Consider the following 22539-nt stretch of genomic DNA (forward strand, 5'->3'; position numbering starts at 1 on the left):
AATAATAATCTCTGTTTCATTATTCTATACTGCTCTAAACCCGATTTTTTAAATTACATACAATTCCTAAGCATTTTATTATTATTATTATTATTATTATTATTATTATTATTATTAAAAAGATATTGGATGTTTTGTTTACAGTTTTGGGTTGGTGAAAAGTTACAAGATGCCTTTTAATATTGAATCGGCTTCACTAGAGCCTAAGTTTGGTAATAAGTTCATTGCTGGAGGAGAAGACATGTGGGTTCACATTTTTGACTTCCATACAGGGGAAGAAATTGGTAAGCAATAATATAATAATAATAATGCTGGAATTATTATTAATATTATTCATATTTACAAACTGTTGGGTAAATTTAAATACGGGTTGTAACAAGCTGGGTCGTCACGGTCCAATTCACTGTGTTCGGTTCTCGCAAGGGGAGCATCATCTTTTTATTAAAAAATTTCCAAATTATTTGAATTCATTAACAATCAATCACAATCTGCACTCAATTAATCCATATCCAGCACCCTAGGTACTTTAAATAACAAATACTTAACCGAAGGATTAGGAGGTCTTTTATTCGATTGTTTGAAGTGGGTACGTGTTTAGCTAGCTATCGGGTGTGTCAAATACTAATTGACCTCAAACCATTAACTAACACGACAATGAATGGAAAATGTGAAAAATCAACTTGGTTCTCACAACATGTACAAAATTGTCCTTCCGCAGCACCCCACATTGAAGTAAGTGGTAAACGCTTTAAATAAAAACATCAAAATAACAAGCAGGCAGAGCTTACAACTAAAACTAAGAAAATAAAAGGGCAAACAAACTACCCTTACTACTACTACTACTACTACTACCCCATGTCAAAACTCTAAAAAGTGTTCCCAAAAGAATTTACACAGGCAGAAAATTTATAAGAAGAAAACTATTGATTCTGGATACCTGGATCTAACAGAACTCTGGTGATGAAGGGTGTTATGGCCGCTAGCAACGCTTTTGGGCACTCTTCGTGAGGAAGATGACCACACCCTGATATTGCCACCAGTTTCTGCATGGTATATTATACATGATTGAAATAAATATGCTAGCAATCAAGATAAATATACATAATAACAACTGGTTTGATGTAGTTTTTCTTTCTTCTTAATGAAAAAGTGGATTATTAAGACGGAAATATCATTGTATTTAATATTTTAAAATGTTATAAAAATTTGAAGTAGGGGTGCTTTAGTATTTTAAGGGGCTATTTGTCCTTACAGAATTCTCCAGATTGAAGGCCATCGCTTGGACTGTTCTGAGAGGGACGAGAACATCTTCAACGCCAGCAATAACCAACACAGGCAGGTCCTTAATCGACTCCAACAATGATGATATATTTTGTGGTGCAAGGACAGTCTCCGATGACAATTTTCCTATCTCGTGAAGTGCTTCATCCCAACCTTCCACACATAATGGAGCCTGATTCATCCCGCAATCACATCACAACAAAAAAAATATATATATATTGTATCTCATGAGCATCAAGAAATTTTGAAAAATTGTAATTTGTTTTATGAATTTTAGTTACCTCTAATATCCGCTCTAAAGTTGTATAATCTATTATGAGAATAATATAAATAAATAGAAAACCTCTTTCACTCGATTTTGAAAATCCCAAAAATATTATTCCAGTTAATACATAAATAGGAAGATATATGAGACAGAACATAACAGATGATGTAATACCTTGTAAAGGCGCAAAATATCTCGTGTTAGCTTGCCAGAATCATACCAGGCATGTCTATTGACAACCTGAGTTATTTCAGTCCGCAATAAAGGGCGAACCATATGCTTCTTTCCCAGTGAAGTATGCAAAAGTATTCTAGCAAAGGCAGGAACAACTTCCCTTGACAAGCTTACATTTAGCAATACCACTCCCTTTATGTTCACCTTAAGTCGGACATAAAACAATTAAGGTGTGAAGAAAAAAAATTTAAACAAATTTTTATTTGATCCAGGTTAGAAAATATATAACAGTTTAGATACATTAAAGAGATTGCAGACATCACTCTTTAATACTAATACATCAGTGAGGGAGCATGGTGAAATCCATAAATCCAAGTATATTAGGACTAAGGCTGTGTTCGAAGCTTATCACTTATTCTATTTCTAAATAATGGTTTATTCAACAATTAACTCATTCAGCACATAAAATGAAGTATTCAACATACTTTTTCAGTTTTATCAAAATGCACACATATATCACACAAAGCTATTCAAATATTGACCTCATTTAGAATGTTTTGTATCCGCATGATACATAAATGATTGAAAATTAAACCTAGGCCTTGCATCCAGTTATTTCAAATAATCATGCTTGTTTTGGGTTACAAAAATATGAGTTATGGGGTTATTATTTGGATAAAAAAAGCCTTAAAGAGTATTAAATATATAATGGAAAAATAGATATTTTTTTAAATAGAGGGTAATTTGGTTAATGATTTGTGATTGATGAGGATGATGAAAGATGGGACTGTGGGTTATTTGAGATTATTTTCAAATAGCCAAAATGATCAAGGCCCTAGGATAGAGACAGATTCAACATTTTATTTTTGTTTCTGGATCGATCCAGATTTTAAAACAGAAATAAAAATTGTTTCCAAATCAGCATTAATGAACCACATATCAGCATGAAGGCTTTTACTTGTGAAAAGGTCTTTCACTATTCCAGATTAATAGGGTGGCAGGTCTTCCATGAAGGAGCAGAAGAGAAAACTCAGTGGTTCATTTCTATAATTACAATTTTGATCAGAAAATTACTGTTTAAAGCTGCAAGAGTCAAATGGTAAGATGCTGCTACAAAAAAATGGCAAGAAAATATTTAATATCTGTTGTATTGCCTTGCCAGTTCATTATAAAAGTCCAGAATAATACAAAGGCACTTAAATAACTAGATTGGCATGTAGAACCAAGTAAACTGACTAACCTGTGTTTTATCTAGCGATTCATGGATCTTTTGTGCAGCCTTCAAGGCAAGAAGGCCTCCATCATCATGACCAATAAGTATAACTGATTTAAACCCAACCTTGGAACAGAAAGAAAGCAGCAAATCAACCTGCAATTGTTGGAACAGACAACAAATTAAGAAGAGACTGCAGAAAAGGACACCTAGTATGAAATCTTCTCATGATTACTAATGATGCTCTCTTCCAATTTCATGCAGCAAATAACTTGATATGAGAGGGGTTTGCGACTATCGGTTAATTCCATTATATAGCGATTACTATAAATAAGGCGCATGATGGCGACAAAGAGAGTTAGCAAAAATTGATCAATGAAATTCTGCTTTCAAATCTCATTTTCTTCCTCACATTCAAATAATTACTTTTTATGATTATAGGGGTACACTATTTATTATTATAGAATGATTCTGCCTTTTTCTAAAATCCTACTGTAACAAACATCAGGGTTTTATAGGTTCTAATTAAATGGGGAATGAGAATACAATAAAATTTGGAGAAAAGATAAACCAGAAATACGTTCTTTATTGTGCAATGTAATTGGAACCTAATGTTATATTTAAATACTAGTGTAACCCTTATCTAAGGAAGCATAATATAAATCATATTCTACTACTGATAGTAATCATAATCAATCAAGTCATTTGACCCACTAATGAATCAGCCCATCTTCACAATCTCGTTGTCCTATGTTACCCTATCTGTGTTATTCCATCTTAGTCGTATTTTGCTCTATTGATCAAAAAGCATTCGTTCCTATTTCATTTAGTGCACCTAACAGCATGATTCACGTCGCCCATAGTAACTTAATTTCTCTGTAGAGAATTATATTACTTGTAACTGAGGCATAACTATCCAAGGGACCTGGTCTATTTTATAAGATTCATTCTTGTTAATTTTGAGTGACCTAGTAGTAGGCTGTTAAGAAGGTCTTGTATGTAGGAGGACCGAACCCATGCATAATAACTATACTCTCGACCAATATTTGATCTATGTCTCTCATGTGTTCTCGTGTCTCACCCTCTTTTTCCCGAAGTTGTCTTCATTCTAAGCTTCTCATCTTCATCTCTAAATTGTTACTTGTTACACTATCACAGTTCCAACTGTAGTAGGCCACTTTTACAAATCTTTGTAATTCAAAAGAAAGAAGCATATAGTAACATACCCCGAAAACATTTGAGTGTTCCACTATTTTACATATTCAACAGGATTTATAATTTGCATACCCTCTAAATGTATTTCCAAAGGTGGACATGTTTACCTGACTCTCAAATTTGTACGGATTACGCATATGACTTTCCTCCCAATCTTTTCGACGTGGTCTTGAAGTCAATCCCCAACCTGGCCGGTCAAAAGCAGCAACAGTATGGCCAAGCTGCAAAGCAAGGGGTCCCATCACATGCCTCCATGAAAAAACACCCCCTCCAAAACCATGCACCAAAACAATGCCAGTCTGATCATTTGCTTCCAGATCATACTCAAAAGAAGAGAGTTTCAATGCACACATTTCTTCCTCACGACCACCTCCATCATCAAGACTTAGGACTGGAATTATTTCGTCAGAGAGTCGAGGAGATGGATTTCCCACCAACAACGGAGCATACAATGAGGATGTGTGAAACTTATTGCTTGAACTTCTATGTAGAGGATAATGTGTTCTCGGTGCAACATTCAGTGCCGGTGCATTGAGAAATGTTGTGGAGGATAAGGAACGTGAAGGTGAACAAGGCATGCTCAGTTTGTAGTGGACAGTTAGCCCATCACAAGAGATGAATAAGCTGTCAACATCAGCTAGAAATCTGACCGGAAACTCCTTTTCCTCATGAGATGTTATTATTGGAGATGATTTTTGCCTTGCTTCACAATCACCTTTTGGTGTTTTACCAGCTGGAGTTGGGGATCGAGGAATCTTCTGAAAGCTAGAAAAAGTGATTTTACATGGAAGTACCTGCCATAGGTGATAGGTTAAAGATCCTGAGAGTTAAAAAAAGAAAAAGAAAAAGAAAAGAAATGAAAGTGTCTGATGTTGCAATAAGCAACCAATTAATTGCAATAAGCAAATCCGTTTGTCCTTGACTTACATCTCCTGTGTCAAGTGATCTGTGGAAGAAGAACTTCCTCTGCGCTTTGCAGCTGATTCTGTAAGCAATAACAATATGTCCAAGGGCAAATACGACGGAAGATAGGAACAAGATGGGCATCCCCCATGATTTCTTAAAGTGAAGGTTCTGTGTTGCGAGAGAATATGAAGGGTGGTCGGGTTCAAGTTGTGAGTTAAGGGAGAAAAAACAAGCCTTGACGGAGAGGAGAAGGATTGAAATAAAAGAACAGAGCGTGACGATGCCAAGATATGGGCCGTGTGAGAGTGCAGGGCCGTCATACAAAGAATAAACACCTATAAATAAGAAGTAAGCTGGTAAATAAGTAAGTAAGAGAAGTGAGTGAGTGAGAAAGAAGGAAGATGATACATACAAGTGATAATGAGAGATCTGATGAGAGAGAGGAGAGGAATATCTGTGAAGGAGGTGGTAAAAGCATATCTGTGTAGATGGTCCTTGAAGCTGTAGCAGCAAATGCAGGTGAAACTGGAAGTTAAAAAACAAGGCACCAATATATCAAGTATAGCCACCAATAAAGACGATGAGGCAACCAGAAGGGATGCCAACATTGCCAGCATGAAGTATATTGTCCATATAAAGCGCCGCATTTTCTCAAGCAGGCCCTTGCTGCTGCCTCCTGCTAATGCTGCTGCTGCTGCCATATTCTTATTATTCACTTAAATGCAGCAGTGATCTTCTTTCTTTCTTTCTTTCTTTCTACCTGCTGTCAAAAATCAAATCTAGGAGATTCGAAGGCATTTGTGGACACTGGACTGGACAGGACAGGAAGATCTGTCTCCGAGACCGATCATTCATAACGCATGTTAATAATGAATCAATCAATCAATCATTGAAATTGGAAGGCGGCTTGCTTTCTCGATCCGAGCGGTTACTATATGAGTATGGCGAGCGAAGAAAAGGCTCAGCTGATGAATTGGAATTACAGAATGGAAGGAAGGAAGGAAAGTCTAGGGCAGGGCCGAAATGTGAAATGGCGAGGAGAGAGAAGAAGAAGAAGCGTAAACAGGAGGAGGAGGGATTCAAAACCAGCAGATTGGGTTTTGCAAACTCTTTCTCTCTCTCTCCTGCTGCCCGTTGTGTACTTACTTTGTTATATTTCCGAAAAGCAGCGAGAAAATTCAATTTTGAATATTTCTTACTCCTACTATCCTAGACTACTCCTACTATACTCTTATATATATAAAAGCTAGGTTTGTTTAGCAATTTTGTATTTGAATAATTCAAATTAAAATATGAGGATTAGAAGAAAATAAAGTGACATTAAATGATATCGCCGGCGATGAGATGATTTCGAAATTGGGGGAATCGAAATCAGTGTTGTTTGTCTGAGGAGATAATTGATTAAAAAAAATATTAATTTTGGGTGTGGAACATATTCTCAATATAACCTCCTTATTTCACGTTCAATTTCTCAAACTAACTTACTTTTTTTTATTTATTTCTAAAGTAATTTATTTTACTATTAAACTCAATTTTTTTTAGATTTAAACTTATTATTATATATATATATATATATATATATAATATATATATTTAAATTAATATTTTTATTAAAATATTTAAATTACTATTTTTTATAAATTTGATTATTTATATTTAAATTATTATTTTTTTATAAATTTGATTATTTATATTTTAATATATATTTATTTTTAATTATCATTTTATATAACTTTTTGATTTTATTTTAAAAAATGTTATATAAACAAGAATTGTTTAAATATAATGACAAAAACATTATAAAAAAACATGATCATTAAAAGTGTCACAAAATAAATTGAAAAATAACCAGATTAAGCATCTGAGAAATAATAATAAAATCATAAGTAAAAAATATTTATCAACGAACAAACAAACATAACATAAAATATAGTATTAACAATTTTAGATATGTTCAAGAAAATCAATATTGGACGTTCTCAATTGGGAGAAATATGATAATTTTATTCCTAGTAAAATTTTGAGAAATAGAAAAACTAACGAAGAGTCAGTGTATTCGAATTGAGATAGATAACTCACGAAAGATTATAATTTATGGGAGGTGTGGCCAAGAAGGTTATACATGAATAATCACATTATAATTTGTAAGAGGTGTGGCCAAAAAAGTTATACGAAACGTAGTTAAATATTATTTTGAGTAAAATTGTCAATAATTTAGAGAAGAATGATTTTAATTATTTTTATAAATTATTAAATTATTATATATGGTTATGGTTAACATATATTAGTATTTATTAATTATTTATGAGGATGATAGGGTGAATATTTATTATAATATAATAAATAATAATTATAATGTAAATGTATATATTAAAATTATAATTATAATATTTATAAAATTAATAATTCAAAATATAAATAATAATGTAAATATATACATCAAAATATAAATAATCTAATTTATAAAAAAAAGATTAATTTAAGTATATATATATATAATAATAAGTTTAAATATAAATAAATTTAAAATAAATAAATAAATAAATAAACTTAATTTGAATAATAAAGCAAGTTAACTGGGGAATAAAGGAATAAAATGGTTAATTTAGAAAGTTGAACAGGTTAGTTTGAAAATGAGATTTTTTAACAACGTGAAGTGCGCCCACTTTCCCTTTTGTGGGACATCATGTGACATCACCGTCTTGTGGGCTCCTCTACCGTAGCAGCAAGTATTTCCTCTCGTGACCTCAGCTCAGATTGATGGGCAGGCCACTCAGAAAACCAGGCCAGACCAGACCAGGCCCACAAACCGCTCCTTTTTTTATTTTTCCAAAAATTCAACTCTCTCTCTCTATTTTTTAAAATTTATCTTTTTATTATATCCTTAGGCTATGGATTAATTTTTATTTTTTCATTTTATCAATAAGATTATAGTAATTTAATTAAGTTAAAAATTAAATAACTTACCTTTACAATAAAATAATTTTCTTTTTCACAAAATTTCAAAAAATATTCAAATAACCGATATCAATATTTAATTCATTTAATCATCATTATTTTATCTTTTCATCAATTATATTACTTAATTTATTAATTAAAATATAAAATAATCTTATTTAAAATTATATATTTATTTATTATTATGCACTAATATCTTTTAAATTTTTATTAAAAAAAGACAAAAACCAAAACCTGGCACTATAATAGTGATTTTTAAATAATTCAATGATTATTTTTAAATAATTCAATGATTATCTTAAAAAATTACGCAAGAAGTCAGTTTTTTGTTTTTAATACAAAATATATACTTAAATAATATTTTATTTTATTTTGTTAGTATGATGTCATTGTAGAATGGGTTGTGAAGTGATGGAGACGATACCTCACTAGTTTTTGAATGGTTAAAGAGTGATTGCGATTTTAAGCCTACTTTGGAACATTATTGACATTGAGGGAGTGATGTTGGGGTCAATCGTGAGTTGTTGGGATATCTGGATAAAAATCATGAGCTCGGTTGGATTGATCGCCGATGAGTCCCTATTCAAATTATTTTCTTGTAGACTTTGATTCGAAATGAACCGTAATACGTTCTGTGATCGTAGTCGATAATTTCGTTTACTACACAACACTATTATTATTATGATATAGGAATCTCTTCTAGAAAGCTGGTGGAGAAAGTTAGTAAACTAATTAATTTTTTTGAGAATCGATTTTCGAGCTCGATTTTATGTTATGTTTATTCGTCATTGATACTTTTGACTTATGTTTTAAATTATTTCTCTCAAATGGTTCTTGTTCTTGTTGTGTTTTGAATGCATTTAATGACAAGGTGAATCATCCTGGTTTTTATTGTTTTGTCGTTACGATAAACAACTATTATTCTATCCTATTGAATTAACATTTATAAAATAAATATTTATAGGAGATTGTGAAAAATTAAGTTACCGAATAAAAAAAATTTAACAAGCATTATGCAGCTTATTCGTTCACTTATTAATTTCTATTTTAATTTATTTTAATTATTAACTATTTATATGTTTAGATGCACATTTTTTTTATATATATTTGTGATAATATTTAATATTATATATAATTATATTATTATTTTTAAATATTAACCACTAAAAGTTTTTAACATTTCTGTAAATTTATCAACAAGAATGAGAAGGTAAAATTTAGGTAAAATTGTTAAATATTTAGGTAAAATTGTTAAATATTTATACATTCGTAAAATTAAGAATTTATCTGAATTAATAAAAAAATTCTTTAAAAAGAATATTACTTATATTATTTATGTATATAATTATAAAAAATGATAATAATAAAAGTTATAAATAAAAAATAAATTACATATATAAGTTCATTTATTTGAATAATTTTTTTTATTGGATGTATAAATATAAATTTAATTTATTTATGTAAAATCGTATACACAAACGTAAAATCGAAATAATTTATAAATTTGTAAAATCATAAAATTTGAAGATTATAAATTAAAATTATAAGAGTTTAACTAGTTAATATTTATCGTCCATCACCATTAATTAATTAATTAATTAATTAATTAATTAATTAATTAATTAATTAATTAATTAATTGTTCATTGGATTCTAAAATGTTCCTAACAAAATTACAAGATGGACAAAAGAAATTAACATTGGTTACCTCATCAAGTCGGTATCAATTCCAAATCGGCAATATATTATTGTATTCATACCAACAATAGGTTTTGATAAAATATAATAGAATAGCTTATCATTATCAATGCTGATCTAATTAATGATTCATATTTTATATCAGCGTCAGCATTGATAAGCTATTCCATTATATTTTATTGTTTATTATATATATATATATATATATATATACTGCCGTCTACCTACCCTACCTTAAATCTACATTAATCATGAAGGTTTGTAAGAAAAAATTTCAGTGACAAGAATATTATCAAATTAATATGGGCTCAGAAACCCTAAACCCTACTACAAAACTACTCCCCATCATAGATTTCGCCCAACCGGACCTCAAACCAGGGTCCCCTTCATGGGACTCGGTCAGAAATCTTGTTCGACAAGCCTTGGAAGAGTACGGTTGCTTTGAGGCATCCTTTCCTAGAATTCCTTTGGAAGATCGTAAAAATACCTTCTCTTGTTTGGAGGAGGTCTTTGATCTCCCTTTACAAACAAAGGTCAAGAACACTTCCAATAAGCCTTATCATGGCTATGTTGGCCAGTACCCGACAGTACCTCTTTACGAGAGCATGGGCATCGACGGAGCACAGATGGTTGAAAACGTTGAAGAATTTACTAGAGACATGTGGCCAGAAGGAAACGTTACTTTTTGGTAAGTATATATATACGTAATTATATATTAATTGAATTTGTTACAAGTACTCATGAGGTGATCATTTCTAGCTAGATAATTGGAGTTTTATTTATTTGTACGTGTTAATAAGGTCCAATTTTTATTTCTCTAGAAAAAAAATATACTTAAATTAATTATAAGAGAATGTGCATGTGTGAACCTTAATTTTTTGGCAGCAAAAATATGCATTCATTTTCAAAGCAAGTATCTGAGCTGGACCAACTAGTAAAAAGGATGATTTTTGAGAGCTTTGGAGTGGAGAAATATTTGGACGAGCACATAGAAGAAAGCAACTATCTCCTTAGGGTTCAAAAATACAAAGGCCCCAAAACAACTGAGCCACAACTAGGCATCACCTCACACACGGACAAAAGCTTCCTCACCATTCTCTACCAAAACCTCGACGGTTTGGAGGTTAAGAGTACCAAAGATGGGGATTGGATCAAAGCCCGTTGCTCTTTGGACTCCTTCATCGTCTTGATTGGAGTTTCCCTTCATGTAATTATTAATTCTACACTAACAATTAATTATTACGATTTTAATTTTATCTTGGTTCATTTTTTATTTATCGATTCTCACAAGAAAAATTATCGGATTGAATATGTGTGTACCTAGGCATGGCTTAATGGGCGTCTATGCCCTACATTTCATAGGGTGACGATGACGGGGAATGAGGCACGTTACTCGCTTGGTCTATTCTCGTTCCCTAATCAAGGGTATGTGATAAAAGCGGCCGAGGAGCTTGTAGATGAGGACCATCCTTTGCTTTACAAGCCTTATGACCATGTTGAGTTCTTGTCTTTCTACCACACAGAAGAAGGACAGAGGTCTGAGGACGCACTTAAGGCCTATTGTGGAGCTTAATTAATTAATTAATTAATTAATTAAGATTATAATTGCTTTATTTCATAAGTACGTCACTATTACTTGTAATAGTTGTTTTAAAATAATTTAAATTTGTATCTATATATATATATATGTGTGAAATTAAGATGTTTAAGAATATATAATCTAGATAATGTAAAAGTGGTTGACAGATTTATATATTCATCTATATTATATGTCAATAGTCATATCCGGTTGATATATATATTCAAAGCCTAAATTATTGGGATAATTATGATTTCAGATAAATTCTTTCAAAAATCAAAATTTAGATCTTTAATAAAATTATGCCAACATGAAATTTATAAATAAATAAAAAATTAATGTCAGTCAATTATTTTAATTAACTAGTTAATATATATTTTCGAACTGGAGCAAAAATGAATAAACCTTCATAAATGAAACTCGTTGCCCAAACTAACTAGTCGGAGATTGAACAGGGAAGGAAGAAGAAAATTAGAATCATTAAGGGTGTGTTTGATGATGGGGAATTGGAATTGGAATTGGAATTCTAATTCCAATTCCATGAGAATTGACATTGAATTACAATTCAATTCCTATGTTTGGAAAAATGATAGAATTGTAATTCAATTCCAATTCCTATGTTTGGGAAAATGATAGAATTGCAATTCAATTCTAATTCTAATGTTTGTAAAATAAAACATCGGTTCAAAATGTTAACTTTTAAAATATGTTTGGACGTTTTGGCACGTTTAATACGTTTTTGACATTTTTTCACATTTTTACACGTTTTTCACGTTTTTCACACGTTTTAACACGTTTTTCATATTTTTCACACATTTTTCACGTTTTTCACACGTTTTAACACATTTTTCACGTTTTCCACACGTTTTTCACGTTTTTCAAACGTTTTTCACATGTTTTTCACGTTTTTCACACGTTTTTCACGTTTTCACACGTTTTCACAGTTTTTACACGTTTTCACGTTTTTCACACGTTTTTCACGTTTTCACACATTATTCACACGTTTTTCATGTTTTCACGTTTTTCACGTGTTTTAACACGTTTTTCACGTTTTAGACGTTTTTCACGTTTTTCACGTTTTTCGCACGTTTTAACACGTTTTTCACACGTTTTTAACATTTTTCATGTTTTCACGTTTTTCACACATTTTTCACATTTTTCACATTTTTCACACGTTTTTCACACATTTTCACACGTTTTCACGTTTTCACGTTTTCACACATTTTAACACGTTTTCACGTTTTTCACGTTTTTACACGTTTTAATACGTTTTCACGTTTTTCACACATTATTCACACGTTTTTCACGTTTTCACGTTTTTCACACGTTTTAACACGTTTTACACATTTTTCACGTTTTTCACGTTTTTCACGTTTTTCACACGTTTTAACATGTTTTCCACGTTTTCAAACGTTTTCACGTTTTAACACGTTTTTCACGTTTTCACACGTTTTTCACACGATTTTCACGTTTTCACGTGTTAAACGTGTTAAAACGTGTTAAACGTGTTAAATGTGTTAAAAATATGTCAAACGTGTCAAAAACGTAAAAAACATGTGAAACGTGTCAACGTGTTAAAAACGTTTTAAACGTGTTAAAAACATGAAAACGTGTCAAAAACGTGTTAAACGTTCCAAACATGTGAAAAATGTGTTAAACATGCCAAAACGTGAAAAACGTGAAAAACGTGTTAAACATGTCAAAAATGTGGTAAACGTGTCAAAAACGTAAAAAAAGTATTAAATGTGTTAAAAACGTGAAAACATGTTAAATGTATCAAAAACGTAAAAAATGTGTTAAATGTGTCAAAAACGTGAAAACGTGTCAAAAACGTGTTAAACATGTGAAAAACTTGTTAAACGTGCCAAAACGTGTCAAAAATGTGGTAAACGTGTCAAAAACGTAAAAAAATGTGTTAAATGTGTCAAAAACGTGAAAACGTGTTAAACGTGTCAAAAACGTGTTAAATATGTGAAAAACTTGTTAAACGTGCCAAAACATGAAAAACGTGTAAAATGTGTCAAAATTGTGGTAAACGTGTCAAAAACGTAAAAAAACGTGTTAAATGTGTCAAAAACGTGAAAACGCGTTAAACATGTCAAAAACGTAAAAAAACGGGTTACATGTGTCAAAAACGTGAAAACGTGTTAAACGCGTCAAAAACGTGTTAAATATGTGAAAAACTTGTTAAACGTGCCAAAACGTGCAAAATGTGCCAAAACACAAAAAACGTGTCAAACGTGTTAAAAACGTGTTAAACGTGTTAAAAACGTGAAAATATGTTAAACGTGTCAAAAATGTGTTAAACGTGTCAAAGACGTGAAAAACGTGTTAAATGTGTCAAAAACGTGTTAAACATGTCAAGGACGTGAAAAACGTGTTAAATGTGTCAAAACGTGTTAAACGTGCCAAAAACGTGTTAAACGTGTTAAAAACGTGAAAATCATGTTAAACGTGTAAAAAACGTGTTAGATGTGTCAAGAACGTGAAAAACGTGTTAAATGTGTCAAAAACGTGTTAAACGTGCCAAAAACGTATTAAACGTGTCAAAAACGTGTTAAACGTGCCAAAATATGAAAATATGTTAAACGTGTAAAAAAACGTGTTAAAAACGTGTTTAATGTGTGAAAAACGTGTTAGACATGTCAAAAACATGAAAAACGTGTTAATTTGGAATTACAATTCCGACCTAAAAAGATAGGAATCGAGAGCTATCAAATTACACTATATTGAATTCCATTGGAATTCTAATTCCAATTCCAATTCTTAATATTAAAGTGTCTAACAAACATAAGAATTGGAATTGGACCCTCCAATTCCAATTCCAATGCCAATTCCAGGGCTATCAAACACACCCTAAACGATTCGATTCTAGGAGAAACAAACAACTATGCATTATAAAATTAGTGAAACTTTCCAATCCACCATAACTAGAGAGAAACATTGACTCATCATCCAAAATTCAGCTAAATCTGGAAATTGAAAAATAAACTCGCCAGTCATTAATTAATCATGAAAGAAAGAAATCAAAATCGGAACAAGAATGTAAATATTTGTCGTATAATAACTCATTAAATTAAATTAGTGACATAATTTTTTTTTTATTTTTTTATATATACACGTGAATAATAAGTTAACAACGTTTGAAACCGTTAAAATACAACTATTTTGAGTTATATAATAACGGGATTTACCAGGTAGTTATAATTTAACGTTTTAACCGTAAGAAGTCTCAAATTTCGAGTTTTAAAAAAAGAGTTCAAAAAATTCAATTAAGAGTTTAAATTTGACAATTTAGAATTCATGCTATCCAAATCAATTTTTTTTATTATTCATTAATTTATCAATTTTCAACGTCATATTACTGGGCCAGATTTTAACCTTTCCAAAATAAATATTATATATGATTGATTAATTAGTTATTCTAGTTTTTAATTATCACGTTAATTAACTTTATCCATTGTCTTTTTCTGTACAAGGGTATATTCCCTTCACATCCGAACCAGAAACCAACAGAGAAAAAGTTATACACTTTTATTTTTGGATTATTTTATTTATATTTAAATTCACCTCGACATTATTAATGTAAGATTCCTTTTTTTCTCTTCTCTTTAAAATAAACGATAATTAACGCAAAAATATCATCAGAAACGGTCAAGATGGTCGGACAAGAATTCAAAATTAGAAGGAACTCAAATAAAACTCTAGTACTCATTTTTTCTGTTCGGTTCATCATTTCCTACTATATTTCATCATATTATATTTATTAGGGACAATAATCCTTTGTAATATATATGTTCAAGAATTCAAAATTTATAATGAGAGCTCGCAGAAGACTACTATTACGTGTGCAATAAATCTCATTTAATTTGATGATTTCTTTAATTCATCCATAATATTGGATAGCCTTTTGATTTAGATTGATGATTTTCCTTCTTTGATATATATATATATATTTATCATAAACCTTTTTTTTATGGAAATTGTTAGATTTGTAAGTTTATCAAGAAAAAAGAGAATTATATCTAAAATCACACTATATATATACATGGGTTTAGTATATATAAAAAATGAATAAATTCATAAGCATATACATAAATTATTAAAATAAAACACTATATGTCAAGAAAAAAAAAAAACAAAGACAAAATGATAATACTATAAAAATAAACATACAAGATAAATAATTGTTGTTGCTTCATACATTATTCCCAACACACCATAAAATATATATAATATTTGTAATCAAGGCATATATAGTAATTTGGTCCCGGCTTCTTTTGAATATATATATATATATTTTTTTTTTGTCACATTCTGTTCAATAATTGCAAAGATATGAACTTCTAATAGCTCTATAATAAGCTTCAAGGTTTGTATGCAAATTTCTCATAGTCACAACTCACACAAAAAAAAAGGGAGATCAGTTGATTTAGAATGGGCTCTCAAACCCTCCCTCTAAAACTCCCCATCATAGATTTCGGCGAGCCAGACCTCAAACCAGGGTCTACATCATGGGACTCGGTTAGGGGTCAGGTCCGACGAGCCTTAGAAGAGTATGGTTGCTTCGAGGCATTATTTCCCAAGATTCCTTTGGATCTCCGTAAACAGCTGTTCTCATCCTTGGAGGATCTCTTTGATCTTCCTTTGCAAACAAAGGTGAGGAACTCTTCCAAGAAGCCCTATCATGGCTATGTTGGACAATATCCGATGGTACCCCTCTATGAGAGCATGGGCGTTGATGGTGCAGATGTGGCTGATAAAGTTGAAGATTTTACGAGAGTCATGTGGCCCGAAGGAAACCCTACTTTCAGGTAGATGTTAATTATTTGTTTGTTGTTACATTATGCTTATATATAAGTGTTAGTTTATTTAATAATTATTATTTAAAACTAAATAGGATAACATGACATACCAACCCTAGCTAATTAATATCACATGATGTTTTGATCACTCTTACATGTCCACAACTATTTATCAAACACAAATCAAGTATTTAAAGACAACTAATTAAATCGGTATTTAACATTCAGTCAAAAACACACTGAAAATAAATACTTTTTTTTTTTTTTTTCTCGCAGCAAAGATATTCATTCATACTCTAAGCAACTATCGGAACTCGATCAAATAGTTAGAAGGATGGTTTTAGAGAGTATTGGAGTGGAGAAATACTTGGACGAGCATATGGCGTCAACCAACTACCTTCTTAGGGTCCAAAAATACAAAGGCCATGAGTCAACCGAGCCAAAACTGGGCATAAACTCCCACACCGACAAGAACGTGGTCACAATTCTTTACCAAAACGAGGTTGATGGGTTGGAGGTTAAGACCAAAGATGGAGAATGGATAAATGTCCATTGCTCGCCCGATTCCTTTATCGCCATGATTGGCGATTCCCTTCACGTAAGCCTCTAGCTAGGTTTTTATCAATATTATAATTTTGATCAATTTAATTTCATATGTTTTAATTGGGGAGTGGATTAATATAGGCGTGGTCGAATGGGCGTCTCTACTCCCCTTTTCATAGGGTGATGATGACGGGGAACGAGGCTCGCTACTCATTGGGACTGTTCTCGATCCCTAAAGCAGGGCACCTAATAAAGGCGCCGGAGGAACTTATAGACGAAGACCACCCGTTGCTCTTCAAGCCATATGACCATGTTGAGTTCTTGTCTTTCTACTACACACCTGAAGGCCAGAGACTTGAGCAAGCCCTTAAGGCCTATTGCGGAGCTTAAGATCGTTAGTTGTGACTTATAAACTTATAATATCCATACGCGGGATTGAAAGCATTTTCTTTTCATAATAAACTAAAATTGTGTGTTTGGATATCTTAATGTGAAAGTTATCTCTTAAGTAAATTTCATTACAAAACATGAAAAGACATGTTGTTTAAGATAAAGTTGTTGTCTCGTTTAATTTTTTTTTTTATTTCAAATCGAGTAATTAAGAGATAGTTTAATAGAAAATTGTTGTCTCTTTGAAGAAACTTAATTTCAAATTGAGTAATTAAGAGATAGTTTAAGAGAAAGTTGTTATTTATTTGAAGAAACTTAATTTCAAATCGAGTAATTAAGAGAAAATTGTTGCCTCTTTGAAGAAATTTCACTTTAAATCGAGTAATTAAGAGAAAATTGTTGCCTCTTAGAAGAAATTTCACTTTAAATCGAGTAATTAAGAGAAAGTTTTTGTTTCTTTGAAGAAACTTTATTTCAAATTGAGTAATTAAAAGATAATTTAAGAGAAAATTGTTGCCTTTTTTAAGAAATTTCATTTCAAATCTAGTAATTAAAAGATAATTAAAAGAAAGTTGTTGTAAGAGAGTTTTTTGTTTTTTTAAGAAACTTCATTTCAAATAGAGTAATTAAGAGAAAGTTGTTGTCTCTTTGAAGAAACTTCATTTCAAATCGAGTAATTATGAGATAATTTAAGAGAAAGTTGTTGTCTCTTTGAATAAACTTCATTTAAATCGAGTAGGTAAGAAATAGTTTAAGATAACATTGTTGTCTTTTTAAAAAAACTTCATTTCAAATCGAGTAATTAAGAGATAGTTTAAGAGAAAGTTGTTATTTATTTGAAGAAACTTAATTTCAAATCAAGTAATTAAGAGAAAATTGTTGCCTCTTAGAAGAAATTTCACTTTAAATCGAGTAATTAAGAGAAAATTGTTGCCTCTTAGAAGAAATTTCACTTTAAATTGAGTAAATAAAAGAATTTTTTTGTTTTTTTTGAAGAAACTTTATTTCAAATTGAGTAATTAAAAGATAAATTAAGAGAAAATTGTTGTCTTTTTTTAAGAAATTTCATTTCAAATCTAATAATTAAAAGATAATTAAAAGAAAGTTGTTGTAAGAGAAAGTTTTTTTTTTGTTTTTGTAAGAAACTTCATTTCAAATAAGAGTAATTAAGAGAAAGTTGTTGTCTCTTTGAAGAAACTTCATTTCAAGAGTAATTATGAGATAATTTAAGAGAAAGTTGTTATCTCTCTGAATAAACTTCATTTAAATCAAGTAGGTAAGAGATAGTTTAAGATAACATTGTTGTCTCTTTAAAAAAAAAATTCATTTCAAATCGAGTAATTAAGAGTTAGTTTAAGATAACATTGCTGTCATTTTAAAAAAAAACTTCATTTCAAATCAAGTAAGTAAGAGATAGTTCAAGAAAAAGTTGTTGTCTCTTTAATTGATTAACAATAAGTTGTTACCCCTTAACCATCACTAATATGTCCACGTAGATTATTACCTTAAAAATATGACCATTTAATAATTAAAATTCAAAATCATAAGCTATTTCACATGAAATAAATATCCTACAAAATTACCAATTGACGAAATGGCCAATTATTCAAACAGAGTAAAACAAAAATATAGAGATTTTTTATTATTTGGGAGGGGCTTGTAAACGATTTAATGACTTTATTATTTATGTTATGCATGATATAAAATATTTTTTTATAAATATAAAATGATGCAAGGCATTTAAAAATAAACTATAAGATATTCTGAAAATATATATCATTTAATTGGGATCCAGATCTGCAAAATTTTTTGCTCTGTTCTTCCTAGCTATTGTTTATGTTTTAATTAAACCTCCGAGTCTTCAAACTTAAATGATTTAGACTTTGTTATAAGCTTGAAAATAAGGATTACAATGGGGTGGAGAATGCATTTATCATTCTCGCACCGTTTTAATTTCGGGGATTTTTTAATTCCATTCCCGCCCTGTTCGGTTTTTTTCGATTTCGGAGAATCCCGCGGACACCGTTAATAATTTTTTTTTAAAAATAAACAAAAATTATATATACTAAATTTTTAATATAATATATATGGTAATATATTAAGAATTTATATTATTATAAAGAAATAACATTATTACTTTTATAAAATATAATGAATAAATAAATATATTAGTATATTTAATTATGTTTATGGTGTTTGGGACAGAATCGGGGTGAAATCGGGGCGAGTCGGGACGGGGGACATAAATACCATCCCCGTCCCATCCCCGTTCGGTTTCGGGGAAAAACCGTCCCAAACGGGGCAATTCGGTTCGGTTTTCGCGGGGCAATTTCAAATTGCCATCAATAATTGTAAAGCCAAATTAAATTATTATTTCAGACTAATTATTGTCAATTGAGTAAAATATTATTTGAAGCGAGAAACATGTAATCTTTATATATATAATGATGCTTAATTTTTAAAGTGTTCGGATTGCCGGGTCGAGAGCTGTGGTTAATTTAGATATATATGTGAGTAAATGAATATTTGGTCGGATTGTGTTTTGACCCGCCCATCGACTTAAAACGGTTAAAAATAAAACTAAAAATGTTATAGATATGGTTCGAACTTGCAACCTATCAAAATAAATACAACCCTTTAACCAATTAGGCAAATAACACTTTATATTATAAATTCAACACCAAATTTAATGAACGCGGTGGTTCATCAATAGTTTTTAACGGGTCATCATTCTTTTTTGATTATGCGATGTAGATTTCACTATTATTAGTGAGCAATAATGGAAGAATTTCGTCATATTTATAGAGATATGTGACATAATTCATATTGATATAGTAAGTCTCGCCTATGCTACTTTAATGGTAGTCTTTATATTTTCTCTTTCACTCGTGGTATGGGGAAGAAGTGGACTTTAGAGGTCAAACTAATTGAGTTGAGGATCAAATTGTATCAAATGTTTTAGAGATCGTTCTGTAATGTGAGAGTAAATTGATACTTGGGTCGGATTGTGGGTTGATCCGCCCATAAACTTAAAACGTTGAAAAACAGAATTAAAAATGCTATCACAATTTCACTGTAATATTTTTTTCTCGGTTTTTTATATTATTACTCATGCAAATACACGGAATATTATATAAAAGACAACAAATATATAATTATTAATATAATTGGTTCGTACATAAATATAAATAAATAAATATATATATATATATAAATAAATTATTTTATATTGATGGATTTGGCCCCAGACTTTATCTCCTTTGAACAATATCTTCTGCTAATAATTAATTACAGAGAAAATGAAACAAATTATTTTATAATGATCTAGATCTAGCTAATCTAATCTCCATCTTCCTCTAGTAATTAAGTGCTATATATATAAGAAACTTGAAGGTTCCTATAAAGCAAGTTTCTCATATATATATATATATATATAGTCACAACAGCTTGATCGCTTACATGGGAACTCAAACCCTCCCCTTCATAGATTTTGCCGAGCCTGACCTCAAACCAGGGTCCGCATCATGGGACTCGATCAGAGATCAGGTCCGACGAGCCTTAGAAGAGTACGGTTGCTTCGAGGCATTCTTTCCTAAGATTCCTTTGGATCTCCGCAAACAAATGTTCTCATCCTTGGAGGAGCTCTTTGATCTTCCCTTACAAACCAAGTTTAAGAACTTTAGCGAGAAGCCCTATCATGGCTATATTGGCCCTAACCCCTTGGTACCTCTCTACGAGAGCATGGGCATCGAAGGAGCCAACATGGTTGACAACGTCGATGAATTTACGAGAGTCATGTGGCCCGAAGGAAACACTACTTTTTGGTACTATATATTAATTAATATTATTTCTGTTTCTTCATGAATATATTTAATTAGCTAGCTAGCTAGGCTTAGTATATAATTATTAAATAAATTCAAATAGTTGTTTCATTCTCATAAGTACATTTAATATAATAGATTGTGTGTAAATTATAAGATCAAGTCATGATTTGTTTGTATTAATTAATTATTTTTACATGCAGCAAAGCTATTCATTTATTTTCAAAACGGGTATCGGAGCTAGATGAAATGGTGAGAAGGATGAGTTTAGAGAGCATTGGAGTGGAGAAGTACTTGGAGGAGCATATGACTTCAACCAACTATCTTCTTAGAGTCCAAAAATACAATATTGTCCCGGCCGAATCAAACGAGCCAGAGCCACATTTGGGCATCAGATCCCACACTGACAAGAACGTTATGACGATTCTTTACCAGAACGAGGTTGATGGCTTGGAGGTTATGACTAAAGATGGGGAATGGATTGATGTACACTACCGCTCACCCGACTCTTTTATCGTCCTAGTTGGAGATTCACTTCATGTATGTATGTATGTATGTATGCATAATATTGTATATATGTTAATTTTGAATATCAGTTTATAAATAAATTAATTTAATGGGAGTGCATGCATGCAGCCTGCAGGCTTGGTCGAATGGACATGTTTACTCCCCTTTCCATAGGGTTATGATGAGGCCGGGGAAGAAGCGCGTTACTCATTGGGGCTGTTCACGGTCCCTAATGGTGGGTACATAATAAAGGCACCAAATGAGCTCATAAACGAGGACCATCCCTTGCTTTTCAAGCCATATGACCATGCTCAGTTCCTGTCTTTCTACTACACACCTCAAGGCCTTAGTCTTGAACACGCTCTTAAGGCCTACTGCGGATATTATAAATAATATGTCTTGATCAAATGCAACCCCGGCCGGCCATGTGTGTGTAAATCTCTTTATAATTAATTAATTAATTAATGTCAAATAATAATTACTTGTTGTCTTTATCATGTATTAATTAATTAATTAGTTAATGGAATCATGATTACATATATCTCTTTGGGAACACGTAATGTACTATATATACACACATCGATCTCTTTAATTTGACTTAATGTTAATTCATGATCATTGTATTTGTAATTATTAGGTAATTAATTAATAATTAATTAGTCATATATATAAATAGCATATCATGTTACAATTAGTCTCATAAATTACTATGCAAAAATCAAATTCAATATTTACTTTTTTACAAATTAAATGGTATAAATAAATAAAAATAGAGATATAAATCAAAACTTTTTTTTGTGTGAGGAGAAGGAGAAGGAGAAGGAGAAGGAGAAGGAGAAGGAGAAGGAGAAGGAGAAGGAGAAGGAGAAGGAGAAGGAGAAGGAGAAGGAGAAGGAGAAGGAGAAGGAGAAGGAGAAAGAGAAAGAGAAAGAGAAAGAGAAAGATGTAAGTCTCTCTAAAGATTCGACAAAAAAAGATTTGTTTGTTTGCATCCATTAGAGCATCTCCAACGCATGACCTGTGCCCGCATCGGACAGTGTGGAAAATGGCAGGTCATTGGTTTTTTTTCATTTTTTGCATTGTAGATAAAAGGAAAAAGAGGGCAGTGCCCTCTATGCCGGTCATGCCCTCTTCTGACTTTTTCATGATTATATAATATAATATATTATATAATATAAGAATATT

General features: G+C 31.1%; 4 protein-coding genes across 4 annotated transcripts; 3 read left to right on the top strand and 1 right to left on the bottom strand.

Moving 5' to 3' along the window:
- Positions 1-614: 614 nt before the first annotated feature.
- Positions 615-6204, bottom strand: LOC124936780. Its single transcript, XM_047477306.1, has 7 exons — positions 5467-6204; positions 5076-5389; positions 4256-4942; positions 2961-3089; positions 1721-1924; positions 1253-1453; positions 615-1043 (listed from the first exon to the last, which is right to left on the bottom strand). Exons 1-7 carry the CDS (start codon positions 5753-5755, stop codon positions 921-923), a joined length of 1947 nt encoding a protein of 648 aa, XP_047333262.1. The 5' UTR covers positions 5756-6204; the 3' UTR covers positions 615-920.
- A 3807-nt stretch (positions 6205-10011) lies between these two features.
- On the top strand, positions 10012-11282 carry LOC124937005 (probable 2-oxoglutarate-dependent dioxygenase AOP1). Its single transcript, XM_047477528.1, has 3 exons — positions 10012-10397; positions 10595-10916; positions 11034-11282. The coding sequence occupies exons 1-3, from the start codon at positions 10012-10014 to the stop codon at positions 11280-11282; spliced, it is 957 nt and encodes a 318-aa protein (XP_047333484.1).
- Positions 11283-15693: 4411 nt separating this feature from the next.
- On the top strand, positions 15694-17030 carry LOC124936397 (probable 2-oxoglutarate-dependent dioxygenase AOP1). The gene is made up of 3 exons (XM_047476897.1): positions 15694-16102; positions 16370-16691; positions 16778-17030. The coding sequence occupies exons 1-3, from the start codon at positions 15726-15728 to the stop codon at positions 17024-17026; spliced, it is 948 nt and encodes a 315-aa protein (XP_047332853.1). The 5' UTR covers positions 15694-15725; the 3' UTR covers positions 17027-17030.
- A 3455-nt stretch (positions 17031-20485) lies between these two features.
- On the top strand, positions 20486-21747 carry LOC124935656 (probable 2-oxoglutarate-dependent dioxygenase AOP1). Its single transcript, XM_047476074.1, has 3 exons — positions 20486-20850; positions 21051-21387; positions 21529-21747. The coding sequence occupies exons 1-3, from the start codon at positions 20486-20488 to the stop codon at positions 21745-21747; spliced, it is 921 nt and encodes a 306-aa protein (XP_047332030.1).
- The last annotated feature ends 792 nt before the right edge of the window (positions 21748-22539 follow it).

Source organism: Impatiens glandulifera, chromosome 4 (genome assembly GCF_907164915.1).
Source record: "Impatiens glandulifera chromosome 4, dImpGla2.1, whole genome shotgun sequence".
In the NCBI taxonomy this organism is placed as follows: domain Eukaryota; kingdom Viridiplantae; phylum Streptophyta; class Magnoliopsida; order Ericales; family Balsaminaceae; genus Impatiens; species Impatiens glandulifera.

Excerpts from the sequence above, each read along its gene's own strand:
- LOC124936780 (XM_047477306.1), bottom strand. The coding sequence starts at position 5,755 with ATGGCAGCAGCAGCAGCATTAGCAGGAGGCAGCAGCAAGGGCCTGCTT. Across the intron at positions 1,925-2,960 it reads AATCGCTAGATAAAACACAG|GTGAACATAAAGGGAGTGGT; the intron begins GTTAGTCAGTTT and ends GTCCGACTTAAG. Across the intron at positions 1,044-1,252 it reads CCTTCAATCTGGAGAATTCT|AAACTGGTGGCAATATCAGG; the intron begins GTAAGGACAAAT and ends TATACCATGCAG.
- LOC124937005 (XM_047477528.1), top strand. The coding sequence starts at position 10,012 with ATGGGCTCAGAAACCCTAAACCCTACTACAAAACTACTCCCCATCATA. Across the intron at positions 10,398-10,594 it reads GAAGGAAACGTTACTTTTTG|CAAAAATATGCATTCATTTT; the intron begins GTAAGTATATAT and ends ATTTTTTGGCAG. Across the intron at positions 10,917-11,033 it reads TGATTGGAGTTTCCCTTCAT|GCATGGCTTAATGGGCGTCT; the intron begins GTAATTATTAAT and ends GTGTGTACCTAG.
- LOC124936397 (XM_047476897.1), top strand. The coding sequence starts at position 15,726 with ATGGGCTCTCAAACCCTCCCTCTAAAACTCCCCATCATAGATTTCGGC. Across the intron at positions 16,103-16,369 it reads GAAGGAAACCCTACTTTCAG|CAAAGATATTCATTCATACT; the intron begins GTAGATGTTAAT and ends TTTTTCTCGCAG. Across the intron at positions 16,692-16,777 it reads TGATTGGCGATTCCCTTCAC|GCGTGGTCGAATGGGCGTCT; the intron begins GTAAGCCTCTAG and ends GGATTAATATAG.
- LOC124935656 (XM_047476074.1), top strand. The coding sequence starts at position 20,486 with ATGGGAACTCAAACCCTCCCCTTCATAGATTTTGCCGAGCCTGACCTC. Across the intron at positions 20,851-21,050 it reads GAAGGAAACACTACTTTTTG|CAAAGCTATTCATTTATTTT; the intron begins GTACTATATATT and ends TTTTACATGCAG. Across the intron at positions 21,388-21,528 it reads TAGTTGGAGATTCACTTCAT|GGTTATGATGAGGCCGGGGA; the intron begins GTATGTATGTAT and ends CCCTTTCCATAG.